This window comes from Bos javanicus, chromosome 1 (genome assembly GCF_032452875.1).
Source record: "Bos javanicus breed banteng chromosome 1, ARS-OSU_banteng_1.0, whole genome shotgun sequence".
NCBI lineage: Eukaryota > Metazoa > Chordata > Mammalia > Artiodactyla > Bovidae > Bos > Bos javanicus.
This window is the reverse complement of record NC_083868.1, coordinates 25283844-25307023: the sequence shown is the minus strand read 5'-3', so window position 1 is coordinate 25307023 and position 23180 is coordinate 25283844. Positions and strand designations below refer to the sequence as shown.

The 23180-nt window shown below is 35.5% G+C and overlaps 1 protein-coding gene across 9 annotated transcripts in view; it reads right to left on the bottom strand.

The window, feature by feature from the left end:
* ROBO2 (roundabout guidance receptor 2) overlaps window positions 1-23180 on the bottom strand; it is a 652403-nt gene that overhangs the window by 100508 nt on the left and 528715 nt on the right. For all 9 annotated transcript variants that reach the window (XM_061430013.1, XM_061430088.1, XM_061430401.1 and 6 more), the window contains 6 exons: window positions 19169-19293; window positions 13971-14142; window positions 8066-8271; window positions 2666-2747; window positions 2069-2231; window positions 313-479 (listed from right to left, as the gene is read on the bottom strand). In XM_061430013.1, the coding sequence (XP_061285997.1) occupies window positions 313-479; window positions 2069-2231; window positions 2666-2747; window positions 8066-8271; window positions 13971-14142; window positions 19169-19293 (915 nt within the window). The remainder of the gene's footprint in view (window positions 1-312; window positions 480-2068; window positions 2232-2665; window positions 2748-8065; window positions 8272-13970; window positions 14143-19168; window positions 19294-23180) is intronic.

The window sequence follows — 23180 nt, the reverse complement described above, 5'->3', positions numbered from 1 at the left end:
TTCTTTACCATTGAGCTACCTGGGAAACCCCTGAAGTCCTACAGTTAAGCCCTGCCTTAAATTACTATGTAATTGTACCAAATTATTGTGTTTCATTTTTACTAAATAAACCCTGACAGCTGCAGAAAGAAGCTATACTCACTAAAGGTGAACAACAGAGAAGCTTTCTCTTTTTTCACTGGACCAGGTCTAGTGAAACTTTTTAATATGCAATGCAGATGCATGTATCAGTGGTCCTGCAATCCCTTTGTCCTTAATGACATGTTTAATGCCTCTTTTAGAACCAGTCACGTTTACAGTTACTGAAATTACCTTGGGTGCGCACAGGATCTGACATAGCACTCGGGTCACTGAGACCTTGGGGGTTGATTGCTCTGACCATGAATAAATAGACTGTATTGGGCCGTAGTCCTCTCACTGTATAGAGGGTGGTCTTTATGTGGTTTGCCACTGTCTGCCAGCTATTGCTCACCGATTGGCTGAAACGGGAACAGAAATTTCATTTAAAGAACAGTCGTGAGGGTCTTGGAAATGGAGTTGGATATCAATGACAAAGGTTAATGGCTGAAAATTAAACACACACACACACAACGCTTGAAGTGTTCAGCCCAATAAATGAAACATTTGGATGATTTCAGTTTATTCCACAACAAAGCCGAGCCCACCTAACGGAAGTGCCATGCACAACAAAATTAAACTCAGCCCAGGAGATGTGATAGCCCTTTGCTAAAGCACAGCAGCCCACTAAATGAATACCTGTAAAAGGAACAGAGGCCAAGATCACAACATCAAGTTTATACAATAAATATGGTCCTCGTAATGTATATATATACCTTGAAAAGAATTAACCTGCAGAAAGAATAAATGGACTACAGAGTAAATTATGCCAATACATTTTCCTGTTACAAGTTGTGTTTTCTTTTGCATCAATTCCACATGCAATATTATAATAGAGCCTTCTAAAACTACATATCTGTAAAAGAAGAAAGGAAGCATGTAATGAATATTTTCCCTTGGTCACATTTTTAATAAAATTGTACATTACACAGAATTGTGATTTCACATCTCAGAATAGTGAAATATCTCTGACTCTGTGTGTGATCCCCTTAACAGATAGGATGCCCTTTCAAAGCCCTTTGTCTAAGCTCACATGCTACTTTTGCTTAGAATGAGGAGAAAATGTGATTTTTCAGGGCTGTCTGATTTTCAGAAGTCCTTATACATCAAAGCATGAAAATTACAGAGAAACACTGTTGTGAAATTTGAAAACTAGATACTGATCATTAACTTTAATAAATCAGGGAAATCTAAAATGAAAGTGATGATTTGCCCTTATGCTTAAAAAGGAGAGGTGCTATCTCTATATTTATAATGGCAAATAGAAGCGGTTTGAAACTGAATATGAAGCTACATTTTCTCATTAGTATAACTATTTTTTTCAAATTCTCATAAGACAGTTTTATACCAGTATTGGCTAATTTATAGTCTATATCCCTAAGGTGAGGGAAATTATTCCTAATAATGATTGGACCTAATGTTTCCTTTCAGCCATCAGAAGTGCTTGTAATCAATCTCTTAATTATACTTTTTAATTTTCTCTTAGGCATAGCCATAACATGTAGTCAAATATATAGCATAAAACACTGGAATTATTTCAAATTCTTCTCTAATTATTAGGAAGTAAAGTTCCAAGTTTCCATGCCTCAAGTTGGGTAACTTAAAAAGTGCTTGTGCCTAATTAAATTATGTCCTGCTTAGTTCTAAAGCCAAAATTCTCATCTTAAATCCCTACAATGGTCAGGCGAAAGAAAAGAGCTAATGATGATGTCATAACTAGATGCCTATATGCACAGGCAACGATGATGCATATTTAATGTTATAATTAAGGTATGAATGAAAAATAAACCCAAAGTCTATTCTTGAATAAAGTCAAATACCAAAGATAAATTCTTAAAATGCACTGGTTAAACATGTCATTAGAATAAAACAGCAGGATAGCTCACTTGAGATTTTAGGATATAGAAGCTAAAGCAAAAACCCAATGGAGAAAAAAGAAACTGTCTCATACCTGAAAGCCTCAATGATATATGCACTTGCTGGAAGGATTCCAGGGGTACCTGGTTGCCAGGACAAGGTGACACTGTTCTTAGTAACATCAGTGACCTGTGGTTTGGAAGGTGGTCCAGGTAGGTCATTTAAATCATAACTTTTACTGATTGTTGCTCCAGATTCTATAGAGGAGAAACAGAAAAAAATTCATTTCTGGTTGCATAAGTTGACAATGATGCTTAAAAGACACAAAATAACCTATTAAAGAATTTGAATAGACAGTGAGCAATTCATCGTCATGAATCAAAAGTATAAAAGTAAATATTTATTTTTTCCCCTAAATATCAGAAAATATTTACTTTCACACATGATCACCTGAACTGCTTGTTCTTTTGTCAGAGAAAATAGTAAGATTATCAAGGACAAATGTATGAAATTTCATATATGCAATGCTATGTGCCAAGCAGGGTAGAAATGAAAAAGTGACATAAAGCTTAGTTTTTACAGTCAATAAATTTAAAATCTTGCTCTCTCTTTAACTTGTTATCTGATAATGGGCTAATCACTAAAACTGGCTCAAGATTTCTTCTATTAAAATAATTCACAAAGAATTCACCTGTCACATCCAGCACAGCACTCCAGGAAGTCTCCCCACTTGAACTTGTAGCCACACAAGTGTAAGTGCCAGTATCAGAAATCTAGTGTGCATAGAAGGGAGAGAATAAAACTGTTTTAATTGATTTGTAGAATGATTACTCAGTCTCAACAAGGCACTATTTGACTTCTAAAATATATCATTTGGTTGTTGGAATTATACACTAGAGTCAATCATACATACACATGAAATATTAAAATAAGCTCATAACAGTGGTTCAAAGAATTCTTATTATATTTCTACAACTAAATGTTGTCTGTAAACTTTAATAGTTTTCTATTTTCCTCCATGGCAATCTTCTTATCTGTTAACCCCATTTTATGTTGGGGCTTCACTGTATCAGAGTTAGATATGGATAACTCAGGAGAGAATTTTTCAGAATCCTATAAACATTCAGGCTTTCCTGGTAGCTCACACAGTAAAGAATCTGGCTGCAATGTCAGTAGTGTAAAGCTGTCCTCGTTGTCATCAATAAACTCTATTTCACATGATAAAATATACCCAGAAGTAAATAAGCACTCAGATAACATGGAGGTGGGGGGCAACACTTCTTCTTCTTTTTTTTTTTTAAAGATATGGAGAAAAGTGAAAAGGGGAAAAGAAACTTTTTTTTTTAATGGAAAACTGAATCTTTCCTTTTAAAGAGTGCAGTACTCACATTAAAGTTTTAACAGTGTAACAGTGAATGAAATAAAGTTGCATCATTAAAATCAAATAAATGATATCTATAGAACGATTGCAATACAGAGCTGAAAGGCTCACAGAACTTATCTAATACATAACACTTTTAAAAGTATACTTAAAACCTTCATTCACTGATTACTTATGTTCAGTTCAGTCACTCAGTTGTGTCCCGCTCTTCATGACCCCCATGGATCACAGCAAGCCAGGCTTCCTTGTCCATCACCAACTCCCAGAGTCTACTCAAACTCATCTCCAATGAGTTGGTGATGTCACCCAACCATCTCATCTTCTGTCGTCCCCTTTTCTTCCTGCCTTCAATCTTTCCCAGCATCAGGATCTTTTTAAATGAGTCAGCTCTTCACATCAAGTGGCCAAAGTATTGGAGTTTCAGCTTCAACATCAGTCCTTCCATGAACACCCAGGACTGATCTCCTTTAGGATGGACTGGTTGGATCTCCTTGCAGTCAAAGGGACTCTCAAGAGCCTTCTCCAACACCACAGTTCAAAAGCATCAATTCTTCGGCACTCAGCTTTCTTTATAGTCCAATTCTCACATCCATACATGACTACTGGAAAAACCATAGCCTTGACTAGATGGACTTTTGTTGGCAAAATAATATCTCTGTTTTTTAATATGCTGTCTGGGTTCGTCATAACTTTCCTTGCAAGGAGTAAACATCTTTTAATTTCATGGCTGCAGTCACCATCTCCAGTGATTTTGGAGCCCACAAAAATAAAGTCAGCCACTGTTTCCCCATCTATTTGCTTATTTTAGGTAGTTAGAATAGGGAAAAGGAGACCAGAATGGTGGTGGCTAAAAGACAAGGAAGGGAAAAGCCCAAAAATAGAACAAAGGAAGGTCCGAGGACCAGAGTGAGGATCTCAGGTAAAACAAACAGCACCCCTGTCTAGCCCAGTTTTCATAAGGCAGGCCTTGGGGGGGAGTAGAAAAAAAAAAAACAGATAAAAAGTGCAGCCGAAGGGCCAGGGTGCTCTCGCTCTCTTCTCTTTGCATCTTTTGGGTTGGCATGCCGTCACGCCTTGAGGATGTATTTTCCTTTATTTTCTAAATAAAACTGAGCTGTAACACGGAGCTGCAACACTGATCTGTCGAAGAGCCGTAACACTGATCTGTCCAAGAGCTGAGGCACAGTCTATCCGAGAGCTGTGACATGCCAAGGGCTATAAAGTCCGTCGCTTCAAATTTTTGTTGTGACAAGACAGAACTGAGAAAATTATACTCTCCCCTGACACTTAAAACATTTTTGTTATTCATTGACTAGTGGTAAAAGATTTGAGGAATAGTTGCTAATATAATCAAGAGTTCTCTTTTATAAATGTTAAAGGCTGAAGATTCTGTGATTATATCTTGACAAAAACTGCAACATCATAAGATGTAAATTAAAAGCCCTCCCTGTGGTGGAGCCCCATGGGCTGACATTACAAACACAATTCATTCACAATAGTTTAGGCGTGAAGGAAAACTGAGACTGGGAAGAGAAACAGATGATCAAAGTAAGGCAAAGCAGAAGATATAGAAGTAAAATTTCATGATGAACATGAGTCTACTTGTTGATAAAATACGAGTTCATGGAATATAGTATCTGCTGGGTTCAAAATGTAAGTGATGTGTCAACCTTCCACAATTGATTCTTGGGTAAATCATTAGTGCCTAGATGTTACTGTGGTTCCACCATTTTAATTGATTTTAAATGTCATTGTGTATTTTAACTTAAGTTTCAAATTGCTCTGGCATGTCATTCTTTGCTATAATATCTCTGTACAATTGTCTTCTATTATGCCGATGAATGATGGGGGATAGCCATTATAGAAAAAGCCATTTTTTCAAATGTGGCTATGCACGCATTATAGTCATTAGAAATCTTTGCATTTAAGAAGTATCACTCACAAACTAAATATAATGAGTCGAGGTTGGATTTTAATGGGATGTTCATTTGAATACGGTCTGTGAAAGAGTAAAGAATTTGCATTTTATTATAGCAGTTGAACTAAAATGTAGCACTTGTTATTATGTGCAAATGCTAAAAGAAGAATAGGTAGGTAATGCTTCTTAACTGCATCTCCTTGTCATTATGTGGAGATACGAGTTTGACATTAGCTGTGGTAGGTAGATTTTAATGAGTATTAGAATATTCTAGTTCTCAAAAGAAACAGATTCAGTTACCAATTAGCTGGACCATAAGTATACAGTGTTCATCACACAATTTTTCCCCCTTTGCATTAAGTGCTGAAAAAGAAAGTGAGACACAAAGAAATATGACCTACAGAAACCTTCTTTTGACTGTTTTAGTGAAGTACTGTAAAACATTTTACTTCCCGTTAAAGACAGTCATCTTACAGAAAAATAACATTTTCATTATGAAATTTTATCAGAAGTGATATGAAAATCCTAAATATCATTAGTAAAGCTCAGTCTTATTTCACCATCATCAATAACACATTCATTTTTATTCCTTAACTTTAAGTAATATATTTTCTGGTCATGAGTGCTTTGCATCTTTCCTATCCTTCTCCTTTTATTTTTAACCAAGTGTTTTAAAAAAGAGACAATGTGCTGGTACTCTGACCTACTTTTCTCCTTGTGTAGTTGGCTGAAGACAAGCCCCCAGACGTAGGCATCTATGAAAGACTACTTAGGAGCCTGACAGAAGGCTCAAAGTTTCTTTGACATCATCAAGCACCCACCTTTAATTACTACTTTTAAGCACAACTGAGGGTCTTGACTGTTCAAATACACCCTTTAATACAGTGGAAATGCATTATCATCTGTGGCCCAAAAATTCTGCCTTTGGCTCAAAGAAAGTGGTTAAATTGTTTCCTCAAGGAAAGTTGGCATTAATTTTTAAATGACTCCCATTTTATCGAAGGAAGGTTTACAATTAATTTATAATAAACAAAGGTGAAAAACCTATATAATTTTTTTTCAAATAAAACTTGACAGGATTTTGTCTACTTAGAGCAATGCCTATCTCAAAATTAAAATAAAAATTATACACATTCACTTTAATAACAAGTTAAAGACTTGTGTCCGTGCATCTGCACATTAAAAAACAGTTATTCTTCCTTTTTGTTAGGTATCTGTATTTGACACATCTGATAAACATGTGATTTCAAATACTTCACATTGTAAAAAATATTGCCTGTGGTGATCATTTGATAATACATGTAGTAACTATTTTACCTTATTCCTCTGGCTTCTGAATGGGAAAATTCAACATCATTTGGTTTGTTTCTTTTTTAATCACCTTGGTTCCCAATTTATACCTAGATACCAGATTCTACCAACTGTTTTTTCACTGAATCATTTTCGATCAATTTTTCTTCATGTACTATCACATCAACCACCCTAAGTCAGGCCCTCATTCCCAGTCTTATGATGATTCTGACATAGCCTTGAGCTTTAGCACAGTACTTGCTATATGGAAGGGAGGCTTTCTATATTTGGTTGAATGAATTGAATATACTTGCGTAGGGTAGGTGGTCCCCATGACAACATCCTTCTGGTATTGACTCACCTCAAATGTGTTAAGGGACCTATTGACTTACTCCTGGCCAACAGAACACAGCATGGTTGACAAGATGTCACATTTGTGACTGTTATATAGAGTAGTAATCCTGTTTGCTAAAAGACTGTCTTCCTTGTTGATTTTGAGGAAGCAACTATTGGGGACACCCACATGGTAAGGAACCACAAGCAACCTTCAGTCAACAAGAAGCAAGAAGCTGAGGTCACCAGTTCAAAAGCCATTAGGAACTGAATGCTAACAACCATTTTGTCTGAAAGCAAACCAACCCGCAGTCAATTTTCAGACGAGACTACAAACCTGACAAAAGCTTTCCGAGACCCTAGGGTAGAAGGCCTTGATAAATCATGCCCAGGTTCCTAATTAACAGAAGCTATAAGTCATAAACATGCGTTGCTTCAAGCCTCTAGGCATTTGCTAATACTGTTACACATAGTAGATAGCTAATACAATATTCAGAAATAAACTTTATTTTAAGTAGCTCCGAAAACAAGTCTAATTTGGTAAGTTGGCAGGAACGATCATTGTCTATCATTTTCCACCAAGATCAGCAATGGCTTGCTGCTATCCACAGATTTAAATCTAAACTGCACGGCAACTTTGCCTAAACTATAAGATTTTTTATGAACTAGCCAAACCTGCTTCCTGTGTCCTCACCAGTCTCATCTCTTTCTTGTTCTCCGCATAAAGTATTTGCCTGAACTGCTTTATCCTCATTTCCTTAGAAATTCCCTTGTTCATGAGAGTAGAACAGACACATCTGTCACTTTCAAATTATTTTATTTTTTTCAAACTATTTTAAATATACCATTACTATCATTAACTTTATGTGCTTAACCTTTTTAGTTTCATTGATCACATACATATGGGGTTGAATGAAGAATAGAAAGTTTTTAGGTCTGTTATGAACTTATGATTAATGTAAGGACAATGCACTTCCTTCTAATTTCATTTTGAACTTCCCTCTGATTTCAGTTTGTCATTTGTAAAATAAGAAATAACATGGTCTATAATCAAATGTACAGTGATGATACAGGCATGTAAGATTTAATTTCCCAATGGAGTGATTCCCTAGGGATATACATACTTATGTTGAGAGGAAGATCCAAATACAAACTCAACATTAACTTACCCTTAAGTTCTTAATCTGTAAGGTTCCTTGTTCTTGTATAGTTGCTCTCGGATCTCTACCCAGAAAAGTAAATCCCTCCTTTAACCAGCTAATTACAGGAAGAGGGTCACCAGTAGCTTTACATTTCAGTAATGCTGTGCCATCTACTGCTAATGTCTGGTTGGCTGGGCCTTGTAGAATTATAGGTGGAGGTCTATCTGTCAAAACTAAAACACAAAGACATTTTCAGAATATTTTAACTTTTATGAAATTTAGAAATTTTTATATCATCAGTAGTCATAGCAAAAGTAAGATTAAAGCCCCAAAGTCATACATATTACTTATACTTTTTTCTGTATATTCTATACCCAGTATAAATTTATCATCTAAACATACTACACATACATCTGTACATATTTTACCGAAGTCATATTATTATTTACTATTTACTCTGACTTACCTGTAACTAAGATGATGATAAGATGAGCTCTGACATCTTAGAAATGTTTAGTATTATTGAAAGAGTTAATCATATTAAAATGAAAATGAAAATGTGGAGAGCTTATGACAATCATTCATAAAATGGCCAATTTACCTTCATAGTACCAGTTACGTTTTATTTATATAGATATAATATTTTTCATGATAATACATTAGACTATAAATACTTTATTTCCAAAATTGCTTCATTGCTCTAAATTATGGTAATATAATTCGGGTGATATAATTTAATTAGTTTGCACAATTCAGCAAAAAAATAATCTAGTTAAGAATATATATATGACAAGACAAAAATAGGACTTTCATGAAAAATTTGCATTTACATATATATCAATTCCTGTATTCAAGTAAATTTTCCATAATTTCATGAACTTAGGTCACTGTGCTTTTTAAATCAAATGTTGATTTGTTAGCAGTATCATCAGGACCTTTAGAAGCATTATATAATGATTTAGGAAGCATATCAAAATATACAGTAATATTTAAATGTGTGATGAAAATATGGAATCAATTAGAGGCAAGTTTTTATCTACAACTCATTAGAAAACCATGGCATATTGAAATTTATATCCAGGTCCAAGGAAAGATTTCTGAAGAGAAAGTTTTATAAACTTTGCATAGGTTTTGCTTAATTATATATACTTGCTCTTTATTATATTTTTACTATATGTATATAATATTTAAATACATACATAACTTCCACAGAAAGAAAAAATAGTGAATTTGAATTACTGTTAAGCAACTGTGAAGAGTGTCTTTTCTCAAAAAAGTCATCTTGTATTATAATGTACATAATCAAAAAAAGTAATTTTGCTTATTAATGCTCTAATTTCCTTTGTCTACCAGCTTCTACAAATACAAGTTTCTATGTTTTTTTATTTTTCAGTCTAGATGCATTTTTATTGCTAGACTTTACAGTTTTAGGGAAAAATATTAAAATAGCCCTTTCAGAGCCTACCATGAGAAAGCCAACCAATTTTGATTTAAAAAAGAGGTTATGATATATGTGTCCTGGCATGTTAAAACAGAGTGGACTTAAAGTCAACCTACACCTACTACATCCAAATATGTATTAAAATGTGTGTATATATAGAAAATCTTGTAAAAACCTAAGGAAAACAGTATTCTCTGTGTAGTCGTCACAAATAAAAATTAGAACTGTTTAGTTCACTGATTTTCTTGTTCAAATTTTTCATTTCAGAAGTAAATTAAATGAGAGCGAGCATGAAAGTGTAATATTATACCAATTCTGACATATCTGGCAATAATTGTGCAAATAGTTATTCAAGTAGAAAGCTTCATGGAATTTATTTTATTTATAAGTCAAAAATGGAAGGCTAATTCTCTAAACATTATGATTTTTAAAATTCAGTGAGATAAATGGGTCAGTATTAACAGAAATTAAGCTATTTATTAAATTTTATATAATGTTACTTCTTTGCATCAAATGAAATAAATATATAGAATTCAGGCAACTTGTAACTTGCTTTTATTGTCATATCCGTGAAATCATTAGATATAGGCAAAGGACATCTGATTAGTTTCTTTTTCTCTTTTTTTTACTGCCCAAATGAGTAGCTCATTGTCTTGTAAATGGATTTGATCAATAAAGTAATTGAAAATCTCCTGGCCAGGAAGAACTTTCAGTTTCAAGGATGTTATGGGTGAAAGATGACCACAAGTTTCCATGACACTAAGGTCGGAGGTTAAATGAACATTTAGGGCTTCCAGTGACCTGTGAACAGTTGCATGGTTTTTTCTAACTATGCATTATAAATCCTCAGTAAACCATTCATACAAGATCATTGCGACATCTGTTGTCAATATAATATATAAATACATTTCTTCTCTCTAGTCCTTATAGATTTTATTGGCTCTACTCCCAACTCTCATTGCAATTTTCTACTTTTCTGAGAGAAAAAAGGGGAGAAGAAAAGAAATGAAGAATAGAGTTAACAAATTAATGAGAAGGTATTTTAAAGGGATATTTTGAAATTCAAGTGTATTAAAACATCTTAGCTCTATCTATACATCAGTAAAATTATCACTCAACAGCACCTTTCATCACCATTAATCATCTCCTCTCATGTGAACACTTGAGTTAAAAGTATTTCCAAGAAAGTAAGTACAAAAATGTAATAACAGAAAACATTGCTATAGATGCTTTGCTTGTTTTTCTGAACAGACATATGTTTTCATTCTACACTGGAACTTCATTTGGCTCTAAATCACCCTAGATCATACCAAACAACATGTTCAAAATGAAGATGATGGCATACATATTATTAAACTGTTAACTAACCTGAATAATTCAAAACTATGAATAAAGGCAGAAGTCATCAGCTAATATGTCATCAGCAAGTTAATATTTAGAGACAGAGTTATATATAATAAGGGCTGTGTGTGTGTGTTTAGATCTCAAAGTTAGATTTCTTTAATGTCAAAATCAACAACTGTGTAACCTACATGCAACGTTCTTGCAAAATGATTTGCCTTTGTGATTGCTTATTCAAGTAGAAATCAAAGCAGAAATTAAAATTCAAACAAGCTGTAACAAAATGTTTAGAGCCATTTCAATTCAGGGTGGGATGGGATGACCTGGGAGATTGGGACTGACATATATACACTACGATACTATGTATAAAATAGATATCTAATGAGAACCTACTGTATAGCACAGAAAACTCTACTCCGTGCTCTGTGGTGACCTCAATGGGAAGGATATCCAAAAAAGAGGGGATATACATATACATATTGCTGATGCTGCTCTACAGCGGAAACTGACACAGTGTAAAGCAGCTATGCTCCAGACCAACAAAAAGTCATCCAATTTCCTTATCACTCATTTGAAGTCTGACCACAGAAACAAAGCTATAATTACTACCAATTTGAAATATTGTGTCATCAACAAACATAATTTCTCAAAACAAACTTTCTGTTTCATTGTTCTTTAGTCCCTAAGTCATGTCTGACTCTGTGACTCCATGGACTGCAGCCTGCCAGGCTCCTTTGTCTATTGGATTTCCCAGACAAGGATACTGAAGTGGGCTGTCATTTCCTCCTCCAGGGGATCTTCCCAACCCAGGGATCAAACCCATATCTGTTGCATTGACAGGCAGATCCTTTATTACTGAGTCACCTGGAAAGCCCTTCCTTTTCATTATATCAGGCATAATTTTGAATATCTACTTGTTTCATGATCCACAGCAGTCACATCAACTGGCTCTTCTATATCAATTTTGTTTTCTACAAATATGGTTTGCCTTCTGCATAACAACTTCTTCATTTAAAAACATTTACAAGCCTGCCTCTTTTAAAATAGCATGAGCAGCTAGATTACAGTAGAGCTCTTAAGCATTATATTTGGAGTGTTATATAGTAGCATAGAAAAAAAGTCTTGCCAAAATATCTTATTTTCCAAGTATATGTTTCTAGACATTTTTCCTAGTAGAAGAAAAACAAATAAACTATAAATATTAATTATATATTTATATATTATTTATAGCTATATAAAATATTTATAAATATTGATTATATATTAAAATAATATTTTATTAATATAATCATTAATATATTTATTCTAGTAGGAAACATAGGAACTTAAAAAGATTAATAAATATATTTTATTTTTTTAAGAAATATGGATATTTGAAGGGTCAAACTTACCCATCTAAAGGAAGAATTTCTTGGCACTGTTACCCGTGAACCTGACATCTTTCAGTTCCATAGCAGTAAATCTCTGCCATATCAGCAGGTGTGACTGTTAATGACTCAATATCCCCGCAGCTAATGTTTGTCTGTTCTATTTATTCCCATTCCTGACATGGTGCTGAATCAGGCAATTGCATGGACAGACATTAAAAAATATTGCCTTTCTATTAATTTTAAGTGACCTTTTAATCTACATGTAAATTTGAATTGTTTGAAAGCTCAGCAGAGAAAGAAGAGAATCAGAGAGGTCACAGCCCAAGCTCTTGGATCTCAGATGCCAGCATCCAGGGTGAAGAAAGAAGGGAGGGGGAATTAGACACCTCACAAATATAATACAGCAAGAGAGAATTGTTAATCTAAAATATACAAGAATATGGATTAAATTCATGCTCAGAGGTTCACAAAATATCTAAAACTCCCTACATGTCAACTGTCACAAAAAAGACCTTGCCAAAAAAAAATCAGATCATGAAGATATATTTTTTAACTTTCACTATGAATTAGGTGCTTCAGTTAAGATGTGTAATACACACATGCAAATAAAAAATAATTTTGGCATCCATTCATAGCTTAAAGTTAGTCATACAGTCGTGTCTGACTCTGATCCCATGGACTGTAACTCGCCAGGCTCCTCTTGTCCTTGGAATTCTCCAGGCAAGAGTACTAGAACGGGTTGCCATTTCCTTCTCCAATTCATAGCTTGCAAGGTATTTGATTAGTTTAACTTAGTGAAAGTATAATTTAAAAAAATCGTAGGATTGGTGTTGCCATTTAGCTGCTACATCAGATCCAAGTCTTTATGACCTCATGGACGGCAACACGGCAGGCTTCACTATCCTTCACTATCTCCCAGAGTTTGCTCAAACTCTTGTCCATTAAGTTGGTGATGCTACCGAACCTTCTTATCCTCTGCTGCCCTCTTCTCTTTTCTCTTCAATCTTTCCTAGAATCAGGGTCTTTTCCAATGAGTCAGATCTTTGCATCAGATGGCCAAAGTATTGGAGTTTCAGCTTCAGCATCAGTCCTTCCAATAAATATTCAGGGTTGTGAAGTCATCAGCCAATATATCATCAGCAAGTTAATATTTAGAGTCAGAGTTATTTATAATAAGTTACGTGTGTGTATGTGTGTGTGTATGTTTAGGTCTTGAAGTTAGATTTCTTTACTGTTAAAATCAATAACTCTGTAACCTCGACACAACCTTCTTGCAAAACAATCTTGACTTTGTGATTGCTTACTTAAGTAAAAATCAATGTAGAAATTAAAATTCCAACAAGTTGTAAAAAAATGTTCGGAGCCATCACAATTTGGGGTGGGGTAGGATGATATGATTAGCTAACTTAAAAAGTCATCTCTGTTTCCTGATAATAAAGACGGTATCTTTTCTCCTCTAGTAAAATAAAATTATCACTATTCTTTAAAGTAATCATGTCTTCATAAGATTAGGTATACAGATGGCGTGCCTATTTCTATTTCACTAAAATAATGCATCGCTATAGTTTTTAGAATAAAATAGATTGTTTTGGATGTTCTTCCTGGGGAAAATAAATAGTGTAAATAGATCAGGGAGAATTAGAAACCATGAAAAATGTCATTTTATCTAGATTCAAACTTACAAGATAAGCATTCATTTTAATGATTTAAGAAATCAGAAAATTTCATCCTTTGAAATAAAGATAATTATTTTCAGAAAACAAATCTAATAATATCGCACCATCAGTCACTTCCAGCTGAGCTTTTGCTAAAATACTTCCTGCCACGGTGAGGGCCTGACAGATGTAGTAACCCGCGTCCGAACGCTGAATGTTGGTAATGGTAAGGTCCCCAGTTGGTGACACAGAACACCTACTGTTGGGCTGTTGGGGTTGGTTTGGGAAGAGCAGGTTCTGTGGAAACAAACACAATTTTATCAATATTCTCTTCTCACTCATTAGGAAAGTTATAATCAACAGCTATTGCAATTAGAGAAATGTGGTTGAAAAAAAGAAAATACATAGATTTAAAAATACAGTGCTGAAATGTTTAGATGTCACAGAGTGAGTTTCATCGGGAAATTTCACGCCCTCGCTGAAGGAACAATCATCTAAAAAATCTAGGTCTTTATTCGGACCGTTTATTTCCTCCCTGACTTTCTGTGAGTTACCGAATATTTTTGAAACACGGTTTCCCCATCTGTAAAATGGGCATAATAACACTTACCTGATTCAACACTTAATACACTGTGAGAATCTGGAATGTAACACTGACTATGTATGTGATTTATAAACTGCATATTCTGTTGATCTTTTTAGCTATTTGATGTAATTCACTGAATTTCTTCTAAAGGTGTTTAAAATGTGACTGAGACTGACAGACAGACAGCTGAATCTACTTCTGCTGTAAGAATTCTGCAGGTTGTAACAGCTTTGAAAGGAGCTGGGTATAAATGCTAATAAATGCTACCATCTAAGCAAGATTAACCAAACCACTGAAAATGTAAGGAAGATGTGGGATGTTTCTGAAGCATGCATGTGATGCTAAAGAATTTTTTAACATTACTCTTTTTAAAAATAAAAAGTTCTCTAGTTTACTATATATCTTGTATTATGACAAACAGCTAAATCACACATTTGTAAAAGTTCTTATAAGAAAGCAGTAATGTTAACTTGGATGACCTATGCTGCTTTATTGTGGTGCAATTAAGAAAAACATTTGGGTATAATAAATCATATTGAGACATGCTTCCAAGTTGGATTATAAATAAGGATGTATCAATTTTTATGTTGTATTTACTTACCAAAAAAAGAACATTATAACCCTCTGGGATCTGTTTCTCCATATAGTAATTAATTTTCCAGGTTTGTAATTAAACAGTTCCAATACGTTACAATCAGGAGGTAATAACATTCAATTAAAGGCATAAGACACATTTTCACCTTAAAATGTTTTTACCCTTGAAGGAATACCAATGGAAGAGGATAAAATAGGGTATTAACACTTTTCAATTACACTAAATGACTTTAATCCTGCGAACGATGTCCTACTTTAATTAGAAGCTCTTCTCTTTATTGCAACTTGATGGATGTCCACTTTATTAGATTCGAGTGTGACATTATAAGCCCACTTTACATAAACATTACCATGTTATTAAACCCTTTCAAAAAGAAGTGGTATTTGCTAGCATGTCAGGAATATAATTTCAAAAGGCTATTGCCCTCCCATAAAATTTGTATTATTTACTATTAATATATAAGGCTAGACTTTTTCAAACACATAAAGCATAATTTGAGAAGAAGCTAATTCTCCTGTGGAGTTCAAATATATTAGTGAAATAAACCATCTGAAGGAGAAGGGTCTAAATTTTAAAGCCACTTGAAAATGATACAATAACTCAAAGTCTGCACTTTCCTACAATTAGCCATTAGAATACTAATTTACATAGCACTAATACATCAGATGGGCTTAATTCTCTCCGGGATCTCTTCCTTTACTATGTATTATCAGTCCACCTTCTAAATGATTCGTTGACATGGAAAATGGCATATGATTGAGGTTAACCCATCATCTTTATTCCCTGCTTGTAAGACATAGGCAAAAGGAAATGGATTACAAGCAAAAACCAGGAATTCTACAGAGCTCCTCTTGCTTGAGGTGCCTGGGTATCCTATTAGTGCTAATTGGCATTATCAGCACATATTGAGGAATATGGACCATTAAGTCCAGGCTCTTAACTCTCTCTACTGATGGATAGTCATAGATCACTGTAAAAATTGGATACTGCGGACAGTAAGACCAATTTATTTTTCCTAATGTTCTAATTCATGATTTGAAAATTTACAATTTGCTCAAGCATTTCTCTTCTGTTCTCATTGACAATCTCCTTTCTCTCCCCCTCTCTATCCCCTTCCTCCCTTCCCAAACCCTCTCTCTGATGTGAGGGAGATAGGTGAAGAAAACCAGATCTAAGATTATAATCAAATCAAATCTCTTTTTCCCAGAGATTAATATCTCTGGAATTAATACATGCCACTTTGTCAAATAATAGCAAAAGAAATATTTTAATGCTATTTGATCATTACTTGTATAAAAAATTAAAACACAGTGTAGCATATTTAAATATCATGTTTGTTGGGCCACAAGACCAATACACATTTTATGCAATAGCGTGTATAAAACTGGAGCATTTGAGGGCCTGTAATTTACACACAAAAAAGCTGAATCTACATGATAATAGATACACTGAGATTTGACTCACTACATGATTTAAAGTGTGAATGTGCAACAATCAAATGGCTTGAGATCATTATATTTGCATCATTTATAAATAATATGCTCATGAATATATATTCACTGTCAGTGGCTTGAGGGAGTAACTTCTGTGGACCCCACAGCCCCCAGAGTGGGTGAGGGGAAGGGGATACAGGCATGAAGTAGAAACTCAGGTCTCTCCAGGTTCAAGGCTCCCAGCCTTCTCAGGCACGGGGTGGGTGTAGGGACAGTGGCGACCAGAGTGGTACTGAGCCTCTGTACCTAGGCAGAGGGAGCCCAAGCAGCCCGGCCTGAGCAGAACATAAACTCGCCACTTCAGCCAAGAACAAGGCAAGGCAGGTGCATTCTGCATTTTTCCAATTTCTAATCTTCAAAATGTGTAAAGCACTTTGACATATAAACAATCACATAATCTTCAAAACTTATGTGAATTAAGATACCTTATCTTCATATTTTGGATTAAAAACTAACCTTCAGTAAAGTTAAGCTGTGCTACAAAGATTATAAAATCATAAGGAGGGAAATGGCTTTAGAATTCTTTCCTTTTTTCAGGGTGTATGTCTGTGTGTATGTGTGTGTGTACATATTCAAGTGTGTTATAAGTGTATCATGTTGCTTTACACACACTTTAGAGTTTGAGATGTTTTCATCCGAAAGCGATTTTTAAGAATCAAGGAACTCTAAGAGGAGAAATCTATTGTAAAGTTGTGAGTGTGTTAGTTGCTCAGTTATGGCCAACTCTTTGTGACCCCATGGACTGTAGCCTGCCAGGCTCCTCAGTTCATGGAATTCTCCAGGCAAGAATACTGGCGGAGTGGGTAGCCATTCCCTTCTCCAGGAGATCTTCCCAACTCAGGGATTGAATTCGGGTCTCCCACATTGCAGGAAAATTCTTTACCATCTGAGCCACCAGGGAAGCCCAATTGTATCACTGAAAGTGAAAGTGAAAGTTGAAAGTCGCTCAGTAGTGTCCAACTCTTTGCAACCCCATGAACTATACATATACAGTCCATGGAATTCTCCAGGCCAGAATACTGGAGTGGGTAGCCTTTCCCTTCTCCAGGGGATCTTCCCAACCCAGAGATCGAACCCAGGTTTCCCTCATTACAGGCGGATTCTTTACCAGTTGAGCCACAAGGGAAGTACAAGAATACTGGAATGGGTAGCCTATTCCTTCTCCAGCGGATCTTCCCAACCAGGAATTGAACCGGGGTCTCCTGCATTGCAGGCAGATTCTTTACGGACTGAGCTGTCAGGGGAGCCCAATTGTATCATTACTAACTGATAAAAAATAATGGCAATTAATTCTTGGAACCATCCTGATGTGGGATGAGGCAGTGCCCAGAACTTTACCTTATCCTTCCTACCACTGTCTTTACATCCCACAAATTATGGGGGAAGTGAGTCCAACACAAAGCACTGCAGAAAGGGAGAAATATAAGTTGCCCATCCATACTGAGAGGCTAAAACTGCTGGCGTGGAGTGAGCTGTATGGGAATCTGGAAGAACAAAAAATGACAATGGCTGATGCGGACCTCCTGAGAGGAACCTCCTCCAAGACGGTCTTACGTGAGTTTTGATCAACAGGTTCTCTTAATTTTGTCTAAAGCGTTTTCTATCTCTGGCAAAGTTTTTAGACTGCTTGAGTCTTTTAGTCATCGTTTTCTATTTGTCCAGGAAATTCATCTAAAACTTGGACTAACAACAACAGAGGGTGCTAAGGAGCAACACCAGTGGGTCCCTTCCTAAGACCTACACGGCTCTGGAGAGTCTAGAACGAAAATATCTCTAAGGAGTTCCCTAGAATTCCCTTGGGAACGAACAGATTAAATTCTTAGACAAAGAACTCAATTTCTATTCTGGTTAAGGGGAAGTTCCACTCATTGCTTCAGAACCTAGAGGCTTGAGCTTGCCTAAGCCTGGACCAAGTTCTAAATGAGAAAAGCGGTACATTCAATTCAATTTGCTTCTAGCAGAGTCTGAGAGATCATGCTGTCCAGAGAGGGCCCGAGAGGACAAATCAGGACACAGCAAAGATCAGACAGGTATTGCTTTTTTCTGCTATTTAATGTATTATTTCCTGTCTAATTCCACTATGAGGGAATCCAGAGTGGTGATGGAAGAAAATATTTCTACTACTCTTAAATGGAAGCATGTTTAAATTAATGATAAAGGAAAGGTATTTATACTATCTGTTTATGAAAGGGGGCTGAAACTGGTTTCTAGACTAATTAATAACAGAAATATTTTTGAATGTTTACATGTACCCAGGATGTTCTAAGTGCTTAAAGATACACTAACTAAATTAAGAAAGCAAATTTCTTGCTCAATGCAAGAAAGCAAACTTATCCTTCTGTTAAGAGATTTTAAACAGCTGCAGGTTAGACTTCTTCAGGTAATTTAGTCACACTGTATTGTATCTCTACTACGTATAATAAAATTTTTTTTAAATTAACACTCAAAAAAAATTTTAAAAATTAACACTCAAAAACACTCAAAAAAATAAAACATCTGATTCTTTCTTATTTTTAGAATCAACTGGTCTCTTTTTTAGAAATAAAATACATTCAACACTGAAAACAAGAAAGGCAAGACAGACTTTGAGGACCACCAGAGACGGGGGAGTTCAGAGATTTCAGAAAAGCAGTCAAAGCTTGCACTCACCTGGCTGCCTTCTTTTTGCCAAAAAACTGCTGGCTGTGGGTTTCCTTTAGTTTCACAGGGAAATGTCACTGTTCGACCTTGAGCAACAATCTGATCTCTTGGCCTAACCACAAACTGTGGAGGAGCTATAATTTAAAAGGAAAGAAAGTGTGTAAATATAAACTGTTGACAAAGAAAAATACATCAAAGGGAAAATCTGGTACGAGGCAGACTGCTCAGTGCGAGACCGAGGCTACAGATGTTGATTTATTTTTAAGTATTTCTCAAAATACAATGGGAAAAAAAAGAGCACTCTATCAAATGTGAGGAAAGAAGTAAATGTATTAGTAGACACACTTTAAATGTACATTGCAAATCTTGCAGTCCATACACTTGCAAAGAAAAAGTAGATTTTTAATGGTATTCTAAAGTTTTTAATAAATAAACATGGTATCCTCACATGGTTTTGTGTTTTGAATGAAGACTGAAAAAAAGTCATTGCATTACTCAAATATCTACTTCCTGTGGCATCAATCTATTGACAAACATGAATTGCTCTTACAATATTTGCAAGACATTGTGCACAGGGATACCAGAAGGCATAGAATATGATATTCTCAAATGCTTAGAGTGCTTATATTCTAGATTTGAGGAGCTAAAGTGCTGAAAACATCAAATTGAAGGTATGGGAATTACATACAGAGATAACTAACAATATACAAAAACACATGAGAGTGGTTGACTAATTCATTTCACTTAGATTAATAAGCATTTGGCAATTATTATGTTCCTCTACTGGGCACTAGAAACTGAAAGTATTCAAAATATTGACATTTCAATAACCTCAGGTATGCAGATGACACCATCCTCATGGCAGAAAGCAAAAAGGAACTAGAGAGCCTTTAAATGAAGGTGAAAGAGGAGAGTGAAAAATGGGCTTAAAACTGAACATTCAAAAAACTAAGATCATGGCATCTGGTCCCATCACTTCATGGCAAATAGAAGGGGAAACAATGGAAACAATAACAGACTATTTTCTTGGGCTCCAGAATCACTGCAGATGGTGACTGCAGCCACGAAATTAAAAGACACTTGCTTATTGGATGAAAAGCTATGACCAACCTAGACCGCATATTAAAAAGCAGAGACATTACTTTGCCAACAAAGTTATGTCTAGTCAAAGCTATGGTTTTTCCAGTAGTCATGTATGGATGTGAGAGTTGGACCATAAAGAAGGCTGAGCGCTGAAGAATTGATGCTTTTGAACTGTGGTGTTGGAGAAGACTCTTGAGTGTCCCTTGGACTGCAAGGAGATCAAAGAAGTCAATCCTAAAGGAAATCAGTCCTGATATTCACTAGAAGGACTGATGCTAAAACTGAAGCTCCAATACTTTGGCCACCTGATGTGAAGATGGTTTCATTGGAAAAGACCTTGATGCTGGGAAAGATTGAAGGCAGGTGGAGAAGGGTATGACAGAGGACGAGATGGTTGGATGGCATCACTGACTCAATGGACATGAGTATGAGCAATCCCTGAGAGATAGTGAAGGACAGGGAAACCTGGCATACTGCAGTCCAAGGCGTCACAGAGATGGACATGACTGAGTGACTGAACAACAAGTGGGCACTAAAGATACATAGATAAAAAGCATCTACATTGCAGCCATGAAGGTACTTACACTCTAATAGAAAGTACAAAACATGATCATGATGAAAACAACAACAAAATTAAAACAACAGTTCTGTAAGACTGTAGTAAGAACAATGACAGAGGTACTCTCAGAGCAGAGAAGCACTTAAATTTTAGTATACATCATAAGGGTCACAGGACTAAAGGAAGAAGGGATCCCTTTGTGTTATGGTAGCTGTGAAAGGCTTTATGCAGGGGGTGGATATTATGGAGACTTGGAGGAAAGGGTGGTATTTAGAGAAGTGGAGAGATGAACACATTCTAAAGAAAGGAGCTAACTGAGCAAAGCATAAGAAGCAAAAACATATCTAATATACATAGTAATGCAGGAGGAATGGAGAGTCCCTACTGTATAAACATCATTGGGTACAAAAAATTGATTTCTATCAGGCCCGTCTTCTCAGTCTTAGAAAGGCCTGAGAAACCAAACTGAGGATTTTATTCTGGCTGTTTTTAAGCTAAGCAGTGATAAATGCATAGAAAAAATGTTGGAATCTTTACCCCTTTAATGAATGTAGTCTATAGTTTGTGAAGGAGACAGATTACTCAACAAAGCAGGTTGTTTAATTGGAAGACCAGTAAAATGGTACAGGCAAAACCACTGAGACCAAGGTACCAGTAACTCCATTAGAAAATATAGGGACGGGGTAAAAAAGCTAAGAAAGTTCAGGTTTAAATTTGGGGTAATTGTAGAGAGAAAGAAGAAAGTGAAAAACAGGACAGTATGTAACAGAGAGTTTTCACAAGGACATCATCTTCATAGCAAAACTCGCTCCTGATGAGGAGAAAACATCAGGTTTATTCCATGACTTTTCTAATCATTTGTTTCCAGTATAACTACTTGCTTAATACTAGAAAACTGAAGACCAAGAAAAAAACTACAATGAACTCTAATTTTTAGAACCCGGTGTACATGGCTACAATCCTAATATTTGAACTCTGAAGAATTTCAACAATAGCACCATTCAGTAAAGTCCTTTACCCAGAATTCCTCCCGTTCTTTAAGATTACATAACTGCAGTCCAAGAGTGGAGTCAGTGTAGGGTAGCCTCAAACATCCACCCAATTACTCATCCTTACAAGAAGACTAGCATAGAAACAGCAGCAGCAATTTCTTTCGCCCCTCCCCGCTCCCCCACCCCGCCCCCCGCCAAAAAATTTACCAAGACTTGTAGTGGCTTATTTTTCGGTTTTCTATTGCACTGCCTCCTAATTCAACACACTCAACACATACATTAGGGACTGAAGGAATAAATCTACTAAGTGAAATTTTCTTCTACAAATACAGATAACAGAAGGCTCAGCTTACAGGATGGAGAACCCAGATTTATAGATCTATTTGAACAGAACATGGTTTATGATGCCCTGTATTTTCAGGAGATTACTTGCTTCTTACAATCTTGTTATTTCTACACAATTCCACTGAATCAGCAGTATCATTGATTTTTGTTCTCTATGTTTTCTAATAAGAGTGATAGTTTAAATCAATGTTACAAAATTACTTTAGGAATGACTCTTAAAACACTGCAGTGTCCATGTCTCAATAAAGATGTGAAACCACCAGATACACCAAAAATATTAAGATTGGTCTCTATAATCTGTAATATCTAAAGAAAAATTATATACATTAAGAAAAATTAAAAGATCAATGTATATTTCCTTACTTCTTTTAGTAATTCACAAAAAAAGTTTACTTCCAAAATGGACATTAAGTAAGTAAGAAGTACTGAGTAACTTAGCTTGTATCTCATCATAAATATAAAAGTAAGTATAGTAAAATTTAGTCTTTGATAAAAGTCACATATTCAGCTTATTAGTTCATTTGCATTGCTTTGGACAAGAAATAATCTAAACTGACTCTCATAACTAGCTAGTAAAATAACAGTAAGAATTTAGAACTTCCAGATGTTCAAGCTGGATTTAGAAAGGCAGAGGAACCAGAGATCAAACTGCCGACATCTGCTGGATCATCGAAAAAGCAAGAGAGTTCCAGAAAATCATTTGCTTCTGCTTTATTGACTATGCCAAAGCCTTTGACTGTGTGGATCACAACAGACTATGCAAAATTCTTCAAGAAATGGAAATACCAGACCACCTGACTTGCCTCCTGTGAAATCTGTATGAAGATCAAGAATAAACAGTCAGAACTGGACACGAAACAACAGACTGGTTCCAAACAGGGAAAGGAGTATGTCAAGGCTGTATATTGTCACCCTGCTTATTTAACTTATATGCAGAGTACATCATGTGAAATGCCGGGCTGGATGAAGCAGAAGCTGGAATCAAGAATGCCGGTAGAAATATCAAGAACCTCAGATATGCAGATGATACCACCCTTATGAA